Genomic DNA, 10755 nt, shown 5'->3' with positions numbered 1-10755 from the left:
CCTGCTGAGTGGAAGCCCACGCACAACCTCCAACCCTGTCACTTTGACCCTCCAGGCAATGACAGCAGTGGCTGGTGCCCACAATTGGGTCATGTCATCAACTTGATTACTGAAGTCCCCCTCTGCTGAAGTTGGTGAGCAGCAACATGGGACATGGGATATAAATCTCTTCATATTCCTTATCCATTCAGAGAAATCTATCAGTATACCTCTTCCTCAAACCTCCTGTCACCAATTTTCCGGTGATGTTCCTCCCAGAGTTCCTGACTATCCCGTTAAACCCTTTTCCAGAGTTCCTGACTATCCCGTTAAACCCTTTTCCATAGCCCCTTGGCGTAGACCCTTCCCTTGTGGCCCTTTCTTCTTGCAGGCAAAACGCACAGCCAGGTGCATTGTTAACAGTTCTTCCCCATCACCTGTCCACAGAATTTCCCATCACCTGTCCTCCAGGGATGCTCCAAAAAGGGTCATTTGGGCTTTGAACACAGTTACGCCAGCTCTGAAGCCATTTCTGTTAACATTGTATTACTGCCCACTTTGTGTAACTGTCATGCTTCTGCTTGAATCTTCAGAGAGGCTCAATCAAACAGAAGGAAGCTTTACACTTTACTCACTAGACAGATAATCCTTTTGGTAAGTTGAAGATGGTCCCCCATTGTGGACCAGCTCTCAGCACGCCTGCTCATCAGTAAGTATCCTGAGAGTCAATTCTGCCACCTCCTCCCCCATGACAGCTGTTTAAACACTCGAAGGTATTTGTTAAACCCTTCTATTTCTCTTGCCATCATATTCAACTGCAGTCATACAAGGTGACTTCTTGACTTCCTTCTAAAGCCTCTACCACCCTGACATGTTTCCCTGAGCCACAACATACCCTCCAGACCCAGAGACCATCCAGTAAGGTTACATAGACTTTGTTTCCAAGAATAAACAAGGTTCACAGTCAGAAATGAATGGGTGGAGTCAACTCTTGGACAGCTCTGTTCGTCCAGCGAATGTTTCATGAGTACTTACCATGAGTAGAAGGGACAGTGATGGATCATACCCATGGACCGCTGAGGACTGGTTCAGGAAGAAGAGCTCTAAGGAACCCACTTCCTGACATCAATGGCAGTGCTACAGAATGACTGTAAGAAGCCTGTCTTCATGCACACAGTTCATGCCTGTCTTCTCCTACCCAAAGCCCCTTTGGTACAAGCAGGAGGTGGGAACCAGTATTAGCTTTATGCTGGCCTGGGTCCTAGAATTAGTGAAGCCTCTTCCCGCTAGCACCACGAATGCTAGGTGGCAATGGGTATATTATTTGCCGTCAGTCACTCTAGCACATGGTTACAGACAGCTTTCCTGCCTTGATGGTTAAGCAAGATTAGAAAGGTCTAGTAGTTGCTTTATTCATCTTCCATGTATTTTAAGAGATGTTTATTAACATGTGCAGCAAGGGACTATCACCCTCTTTGGTCTGCACTCTCATTCTTAAGATACAACTCATGGTTATCTGCATTTCTGCAGGCTCCAGATTTCTGGTGTCTTTAATACTCAACTCTATTTAACATTCTGTTCCTTCTGTTTGCCATTTAAATAATTTCCTATAGTTGTTTCTTTCAAATGCTGCAGAGGGATTTAGGCAAGCATATATTGCTGCTTATAAAGTACTTGAGGTGTAATAGTGGTATATTATTTTAGTTAAGCCATGAGTAGTCTATCTATCTATCTATCTATCTATCTATCTATCTACTTATCTATCTATCTATCTATCCATCCATCCATCCATCCATCTATCCATGTATCCATCATCTATCTATTGTGTTTAGGCTCAAATACACACACACACACACACACACACACACACACACACACACAGACACAGACATAGATACACATACACAATATGTTTAGAGTAAAATACATGCACACCAAGGCACACACATTCATGGTAATCCTGTTACTATGGAGTCAGTTCTACAAGCACTTAAAAACTGCTTACTGTATAAAGGTATTAAAAGACTATATCCAGTAGGGCACATACAGTGTCCATAAAAAAAAAAGACTATTTATTTTTCAGGATCTGGGTCTTTCTCATGCACATGCAGTAATGAAACTTACATAACTCTCAAATTTAAGAAATTCAGTGCCCCTGCCAACCATAAAAACCTATTTGAGTCATCTGCCTGTGTTTAAGAAGCATTTGCCAAGTTGTTGCTACTGCTTCTTTACTTTTATTACTGCCACTAGCATTCTGTTGGGGGTAGGCAGTGCATGATGAGGGTGAAAGAGACACAGAGAGAGACCAAAGGTACTTTGTGGGGTCCCTTTAAGCCATCAGTGTGTACATTGTAGCCATCCAAGACGGTCCTCTGACAAGTTGGTGACAATGCTTCCCTTGGTGAATGCAGTAGTCAGTCTTCACTGAGGAGAATCATGGTACAACCCCACAGCCATTGCTGGCCTGGGCAAGCGGGGTATGGGGTGCTTGCTTTGCCCTACGGAGCAAGGCCTCCCTGGCCAGAGGTGTGGGGGGTCATTGCCAAGGATGCGGAGCAGGTGGCTCCAGCTTACAGCTGTCTGTTTCCACCTCCAGGAGACCCAGTCTAGGTGTTCATTGTTTAGACTCATCCAGAAGAGAGGAGTGATCCTCTAAGCATTGGGTTGAAGCGGTTTCAAACTCCAGTGCAAAAGGCTCTGGAAGAGACTTTGAAAAACCCACAGATACTTCACAGGGGGCTAGGCTGGTGTGGTGAGAGCAGTGGCCATGCACCCTGGGTTGGAAGCTGGCTCTGTCTGCTACGTACTGCATGGCTCCACCTCATGATCCGAGCCTCACTGCTTCCCCAGTGAGAGGAGGAGGTCAGAGCTGGAGACTTTAGAGACCCCACCCGTATCTTCTCTCCCCCTAGGGGAGGTAACCTCTGTGTGCTCTTACATTTCTCTGTATCCCTTCCCCTGTCACCCCACGACACTTAGAAGCCTGCCTCCAACACATGAGTAAGCTAGCAGAGTGGTCAAGAGCTCCGACTTGAGAGTCACACAGATGAGGGTTTGAATCCCAGCTCAGAAAAATGGGCACCAGTGGCTAGAGGCACTGCGTTAAGAGCCTGGCAAGTAGAAGTTCTTGTGAGTAGGAGCTGCAAGGACCCCTGCAGATTGGGTCCAGAGCAGCAGCTCGGAGGGGCACTGTGCTTCCCCGAGATGTTTCCCTCTGTTGTATTCAAATCAGGTAACAATGGGCCCGGCATTCTGGGAGGGCCCGAGGGTGGTCCCTCAGATCCCAGCGGCCTGAGCCCACTGGGAGGGCAGACACCTCCTTGGCTGGACATCTGCACCATGGACAGGGATCTGAGTGAGGACGACAGTAAGTACAGCCGGGAGACCTGGAGCGCCAACTTCTGTGGCCAGCGCTGACCAAAACTTTCCCTCTGGCCTCCGTGCTGTGTCGGGTTCTGGGTCTGTGTTGCTGAGGGCATCCTTCCTTCCTTCCTTTTGCTTGTAAAGCTTATTTGCAGCCTGTTGGCTGTTCTTCCATTATGTGCCTCTCTCTGGACAGTGGGGGAGGATGGTAACAACCAGGAGAACTCTTCTCCCTGATCGCGGTCCAAGTCTCGTGTTCTTCAGTCTTCCTTTCTCTGGCTGACAGGCCCCCCACCCCCGCCCCCAGCTACATGTAAGCCAGAATACCTCACTTGGGCTCTGTTCTGAGATGAAGTTAATTTTAAAGAAATGTCATGGATTGTCTTTACTTGTGATCTTCCTCTAGCAAAGAGCTGCTTATTCATTACTGCTTAAGGAACACAGTCCTCATGACCCCAAGGCTGTCATTCCTGGGACAGAAACACAATGCAATCTAAGGACTATTTAAATAGATGAAGAAGGAAATGGCATTTTAGGAAGAAATGTGGTGTGTTTTAAAAATAAGAGGTTTTTGCTCCTGATCTGGAAGGAGCAGTGTGGTAGAGTATCAGATTGGGGGTTGGGAAGGTAGGGTTCAGGTCCTGACTCTGCTGTGTGATCTCAGGCAAGTCATTTAGCCTCAGTTTCCCCATCTATAAAAGGAGATGGGTCAGGAGTTCTTAATTTGAGGAACATGAAGGTGAGGGCAAAATGTTGTATGAATGTACTTTTCTGGGGGGTGGAAAAGTATTCTCACAATTCATTTGAATCCTGGAGAGGCCTGTGACACTAGTAAGTACGTTTTCACAGTTCCTGAACTTGCTGACTTTGAATGTCCTGCACAGGTCCAACACTGCTGTCTTTAATGTAGGCATCTCAAAGCTTTAAGTTTCAGAGCTGAGGTGGGATATGAAATAAACCCATGTGAAATATTAGAATTTAAATTTTTGTTGGAATCCCTTTTCACATTGAAGTTGGAGACTGTACAGAGATATTTTAGCATGTATTTGGGCAGGATCTGATCTCTGATATATTGGAAATCATGTATCCATAGTCTTATAAGCTTCTACTAATATTAAAATGCAATTTTTCCTCTTTAAAACACTGCTCATTAGCAGTCTTGCAATTTATAATCAGAGTTTCTCTTAGTAGCAGTGGGTTTGGTCAGATCTGGATTCACATCCAAGCTCTGCCTCCTGATTGCTGGCTGATTTTGCTCAAGTCACTTAACCTCTCTGAGCTACATTTCCCACAATAAAAATGGAGATCATGTCATCTTGAAGAATTGTAGAAGATTAATTGGATGAAAAGTGCCTACAACATTGCTCAGAATAGAGTAGGCATGGAATAAATGTTGACTCTAGAAAAATTATCAGATTATGTGTCCCAGGGCTTTAAAATTAAACTTGCTATTAATGAAAAATATTATCATCTGTAGTGTTTCTGTTCTGGCATCATGACTTTTGGCAAGCCAGGTGAGAGTAGGGTAAACTCTTCAGTTCCTTTAAAATTCTAAACACTCTGATTCTGTCGTAGGGTCCAAACCTCCATGCTGGTTTCCAATATAATTGAAACTTTAGGTCTACTGCAAGGTATGGGATTATCCAGAAAAGTTTTTATTTTTTAATTTTGAAATGTTTATTTATTTTTGAGAGAGAGAGAGAGAGCAAGTGCTCAAGTGGGGTAGGGGCAGAGAGAGAGGGAGACACAATCAGAAGCAGGCTCCAGGCTCTGAGCCATCAGCACAGAGCCAGATGCGGGGCTTAAACTCATGAACTGTGAGATCATCACCTGAGCCAAAGTCAGATGCTTAATCAACTGAGCCACCCAGGTGCCCCCAGAAAAGTTTTTAGAAGCAACACTGATGGAATCTGAAACTAGGTCAATATTTGCCCAGGTTTCAGAAAGGGAGACTGCTATGGGACTTACGTAATTTAAATGTCCCTTCTTAGGTAAGAGACGGCTGCCCATTTATCCCGACTGAGTTACCCTCCCCAGTCACGAAAATGTTGTCCCCTCAGTTTTTGAGTCTGTAATGTGGGCAGCTTCAGAGAAAGAATATCTTCTAACAGTGACACACTTTGGGACCAAAGTGGGCATGGATAGAAACGTTCTGGGATGTGGCACCCGTGTGGCAGTCACCATGAAGACCTCTTAGCACTGCCACCGTCGGCTGCTGAGACACCTCTGACAGCATTCTTGGCTGGAGGCAGCACCTCCCACCATTGGTTGGGACACCTCCAGTGATGGGCTGGTCCCCCTTCCATAGCCGAGGCCATCATGAATTCTTTCGTACATTGAGTTGACATCTCTTTCCTTGTAACTTTTACTCTTTGGTCTGGATTCTACCCCCCAAGGCTACTTAGAACATGTCTCTTCCCTGTTTAAAATAAGAAGTCTTCAGAGTCTTTTCTTTTCTAGCCTGACCAGGTCCTGTTTTTCCAATGGTCCCAGATGTAATTGTGGTTTCAATCTCTCTTCTCTTAGAGGGAGACATCCCAGCCCAGGGATGAAGAAGAAAAATCCCCTCCCTTATTCTAAAAACCATATCTCTTATAATAGAACTTATTTTATTACATGCCGAGCTCCCTCCCAGATTTGGTGTGCAAGAGCCTCTTCAAGTAAGATAAGGTCCCCATAATTTGAGGAGGGGACTGCTGTGATTCTGGACAATAGGACCTAGGTGGCACCTCCTTTCTTCTGGGCACTGATATCTGGGGAGTGCTCGGAGCAGTGATCTGAGGCCATCAGTGGCCCACTTCCCTTGGTACCCAGGCCAGCTCTGCTCCCCAAAGGCTTATTCCTTAGTGTTCCCCCCACCCCAGCTCTGAGTTGGAGACTAGAGACTGGGTTAAGCTCTCAGGATACCTTGGTGGGAAAGATGCTGGACTCCTGGCAGGGGCCCAGCTTCTAGGAGCTTTGGTGACTGACTGTGGGGCCTTAGCGTATGTCACCCATCCCTTAGGATGGAGGCATGGCCACCAGGAGTGCAGGTGCTCCCTGCCAAGTTGGCCCTGTCCTCACAGGGCCCATCTGGTCTTTCTTGTAGACTGTCCTGTTTCTGGAAGGGGCTTGTGGTTCCCACAACTCCTAATGGAAAGATAGGGTGTCCCCTTTGGGGAACAAGGAATAAAAACCTTTAATGAAATCATACTGCAGCTGAGAAAGGGTCCCAAGGACCCTCCTAAATCAGTGGCAGAGCCTTCTCTTATCCATCTTCCCAAGTGCTCCTGTCAGCAACCAGATTCCCTGGACCCTCTTGTAGGGAAAGAAGACCAGGGCCATAAAAAATAAAGTGACTTCCCCCCCAGACCACACAGTAGGCTAGCTATTTGTTGCTGTGCTCATGGCTGGGGGAATAAGGATGATTCATTGATTTGCCTTCCAAGTGTTTAAAGCCTCGTGGAGGAGGCAGACCCCAGATGGACGTTCTGCAAATAACTCTTGGAAAGCCATTTGGCAGAAACAATGGTAGAGAGTGGAACAGAGTACTGAGGGGCATGGGGGGGGGGGATCCACACCCAGTCAGGCTTTGCAGGAGGTCAGGTCTGGGCTGAGCCCAGCCAAAGAGGGTGAGGGGTGTGTGTATCATGGGCAGGAACAGCCAGAACAAGAGCTGGGAGAAATGGCACGCTGCCTGTGCCAGGGGGAATGCACACATCAGTGTCCCCAGGGGACGAGGCCGCACTTACAAATCCCACCCCCACGTGTCCCTATCTTGGCATGATGACACTTCGACAAAGCAAGAGTTCCACATCCCAACTAATTGAAAATTCGTTGTAACATTTGCCGGGGTCTCTCCTGACGCACCAGAGGGCCCTGCAGAACACCAAGGAAAACTTCTCCCGGCCTTCTCCCTGTTTCCCTCGATGCTGGCCTCGCTCCCATGGTGGGCTCTGTGTTTGATCTTCCAAATGTGTTCTCAGTGGCTCCCACCTCAAAGCTCCCACACCCCTGACTCCTCTCTGGAGCCCCAAGCAGGCTCTTCTTTTTGCTTCCCCTTTCTGCTCTGTTCTTTATCCCCACCCTCTCCCCTTCCGCAGCAACTGTTTTCCTTCCTCTCACCCTGCTCTGGGCTGTGTGGGGAGGCTTTTCCCCTCAGGACTGAGGAGACTAGAATCTTTTCTTCCTGTCCCATGGGTACTCTAGGGCCATTTAACACAGGACCTTCTCTGCTAAAGGCAGGAGCTTAGACATTAGCTGTGGGCAGTAGTGAGCCACTGCAGTTTAAGAGATGGCATGGCCCAGTCAGGCCCTCTAGTCTTGCTATAAAGACTTTTATTTTTTATTTTTTTATAAAATATTTTTTAAGTTATTTATTTGAGAGAGAGACAAAGTGTGTGTGTGTGTGTGTGTGTGTGTGTGAGAGAGAGAGAGAGAGAGAGAGAGAGAGAGACCCAAGCAGGTTCCACGCTGTCAGCACAGAGCCCGATTCGGGGCCCGAACCCATGAACCGTGAGATCATGACCTGAGCTGAAACCAAGAGTCGGATGCTTAACCGACTGAGCCACCCGGGCACCCCCACTATGAAGACTTTTAAATAATAGAGCCAAGTATTTGTTCTTCTTGGCAAAGCAGGATTTTTTTTTCTTTCCTTTCTCTTGTGATCACCTGACTCTCCTGTTTTTATTATTTTCAATTGTGATAAAATACACATCACATGAAAGTTGCCATCCTAAGCATCTTTAATTGTGCTGTCCAGCGACGTTAAATACAGTCCCATTCTTGTGGGAATATGATCACCACCATGCATCTCTCAAGTCCTTTCATCTCTAACCCCTTTAAACAACAGTCCCCCACATACCTCTCCTCTTTGCTGCCAGCCAACCCCATTCCATTTCATGTCTGTGTGGATTTGACCACCTGAGTCTCTCCTGTCCCATCTTAAGTGTACAGATCACAATGCATTTTTGTGCATCGACTGTATACAGGAAGCGGGGGGGGGGCTCCCTGTCTTAAAGGGTCTCCCGCCCCTGTTGGAGGCGGCAAGGGCCGAAACAAACTAAAGCAAGTTGGCAGTGGGGAGGCGTGTGAGTGGAGACATGGCATGATTTCAGTGCTTTTAAGATGATTAGTACTGGAATCTAAGGCAGAAGATGTGGACTCCTTTTTTCCTCTGAAATAAAGGGAATGGCATTTTACAAAGTGGAAGTTAAAGAGGTTGTCCACTAATTATACCTTGCTCCACAAGAAAAATTCCTTTTGACACAAAAGAAAAATAGCTGCGGCTGGTGAGCACTACCTGAGAGATGCTTGCAAAGCTTTCTCAGCAACCACTTGATGACATTTGCACAGAGCAATAGGGTGTTCAGCTAGGTGGACAGGACATTGGCTTAGCATTAGGATCTAAGTTTTTGTTTTTAATTTTTTTAACATTTATTTATTTTTCAGAGATAGAGTGTGAGTGGGGGAGGGGCAGAGAGAAGGAGACACAGAATCAGAAGCAGGCTCCAGGCCCTGAGCTGTCAGCACAGAGCCTGACACGGGGCTCAAACTCACAAACCGTGAGATCATGACCTGAGCTGAAGTCAGACACTTAACTGATTGAGCCACCCAGGTACCCCAATGGTTGTTTATTTTTGAGAGAGAGAAAGAATGAGCGGGGAAGGGTCAGAGAGAGAGGGAGACCCAGGATCCGAAGCAGGCTCCAGGCCCTGAGCTGTCAGCGCAGAGCCTGACGCGGGGCTCGAACTCACAAACTGTGAGATCATGACCTGAGCTGAGGTCGGAGGCTTCATTGACTGAGCCACCCAGGCATCCCAGGATCTCAGTTTTAAGTACTCTTTCTTTCTGGCTCTGCTATGAGTGTGTGAGCTCGTTGCCCCATAATCACATCTCTGAGTCTCACCTCGGTCTTCTACGAAGCAGGGAAAACAGTGGTTGTCATGAAATGCAAAAGAGATCATGCCCGCACCATCCCTTTGTGAGCCACGGGACACAATGCATGTATTAGGGTGGGGTGGCCGTGCTGGAACTCGGCCCTGACCCCATGGAAACAGTGACACGGCTGGGGACCCCCTTCGAAGTGCCCCACGCTGGGCGTCACACAATGACCTGTGACGTCCACGTTCCTGTTGTGCCCGTTGAGATCTGCACAGGAAATGACGCATCTGCCTGTAGGTCAGCCGGAGTCCTTTATTTTTGTACATAACATAATGGTGAGATTAATTTAGCTCTGACGAATTACTACTGCCCTGAGAGGTCAGGGTGGCTCCTGGTTGATGGATGGAGCTGTGAGTTTCCCACCTCTCATTCTTCCCCTCTTCCTGCCTCTTTGTTTGGTTTCCAGCTGGACATAGCAGCCATATGGCATTTTTCTGTCTTCTAGCACTGGAGAGTATGGATGCCCCAGCAGACCCCAGACTTCCGGGTGGGCGGGGGGCTTTCCCCGGGGAGAGGGCTATGAAGGTCTTGCCTTTCTTTCTGTGCTCGACATTTTCACCTCTTGTCCCCTGGCTTAAAGGAGCACAAAGAAAGAGGAAGACTCGCCCTCCTCAGGTCCAAGGCATTGACGAAGCATTTATTAAATGCCAGGCTCGGGGCCATGAGCTGTGTGCATGCTGTCTCATTAGATGGGCACTAATATCGTCTGCCCTGGTTCACAGCCGGGGGTGGGGGGGGGTTGATTTCTGCAAGGATGGGTGGCTGGCACAGAGTCACATAGTGCATGACTCAGACATATCAGAGCCCAGGTGTCCAACCACCAATTCTGACTCCAGACACTCTTGGCTACAGTCCAACCCTGACCTTCACCCTTAATTCTGATAACTGGGCTCACAGGAGCTGCAATGACATGCATGGGCCCTGACGCCAGACAGGTTGAAATTCCAGCCTCCTTCTTTCTGACCCCCTCAAACGTACCCACACAGGTGAGTATCGAGGGCAGCTCAAGGGCCAAGTCTGACCCGCTGCCTGTTTTTGTAAAGTTTTATTGGAACAAAGCCATGCTTACTCAATTGTGCATTATCTATGGCTGCTTTCGCCCGAGTTGAATAATTGAAACAGGCCGTATGGCCCACAAAATCTACAGTATTTACTCCCCGGCTATTTGCAGAAAATATTCGCAGATCCCTGGTGGCGAAAATAGCTTAAAATGCTAATAAACTTAGTAGGAGCAAATACTGAGAACCAAGGTATGAATATAATAGTTCCTGATGAATTATCATGTTGGGGATTTCAGACACGTTGGCATACACCATTGTGCAGGCCTGGGATGGTGTCTCCTTGCATCACACCCACAACTGTCCAAGGTCTCTCACTGGTTTCTGCGCAGAATCATTTGCTTACAAAGTTTAGCTTTCTCGCTCAGAAAGACACTCTCCGTATCTGGAAACACTCTCCTCTTTCAGCTTCCTTTGCAAATTTCCTGCA

The 10755-nt window shown here is 47.4% G+C and overlaps 1 protein-coding gene across 4 annotated transcripts in view; it reads left to right on the top strand.

Moving 5' to 3' along the window:
- The first annotated feature begins 3249 nt into the window (after positions 1-3249).
- The window catches only part of SSUH2 (ssu-2 homolog), a 30466-nt gene continuing 22960 nt past the window's right edge, over positions 3250-10755 (top strand). The window contains exon 1 of one of the 4 annotated variants that reach the window (XM_045493624.1): positions 3250-3349. In XM_045493624.1, the coding sequence (XP_045349580.1) occupies positions 3322-3349 (28 nt within the window). In that variant the 5' untranslated portion in view covers positions 3250-3321. The remainder of the gene's footprint in view (positions 3350-10755) is intronic. The other 3 variants (XM_045493625.1, XM_045493626.1, XM_045493627.1) reach the window with 3 other exon arrangements.

Source organism: Leopardus geoffroyi, chromosome A2 (assembly GCF_018350155.1).
Source record: "Leopardus geoffroyi isolate Oge1 chromosome A2, O.geoffroyi_Oge1_pat1.0, whole genome shotgun sequence".
Classification (NCBI taxonomy): domain Eukaryota; kingdom Metazoa; phylum Chordata; class Mammalia; order Carnivora; family Felidae; genus Leopardus; species Leopardus geoffroyi.
This window is presented reverse-complemented; position numbering and strand designations above follow the sequence as displayed.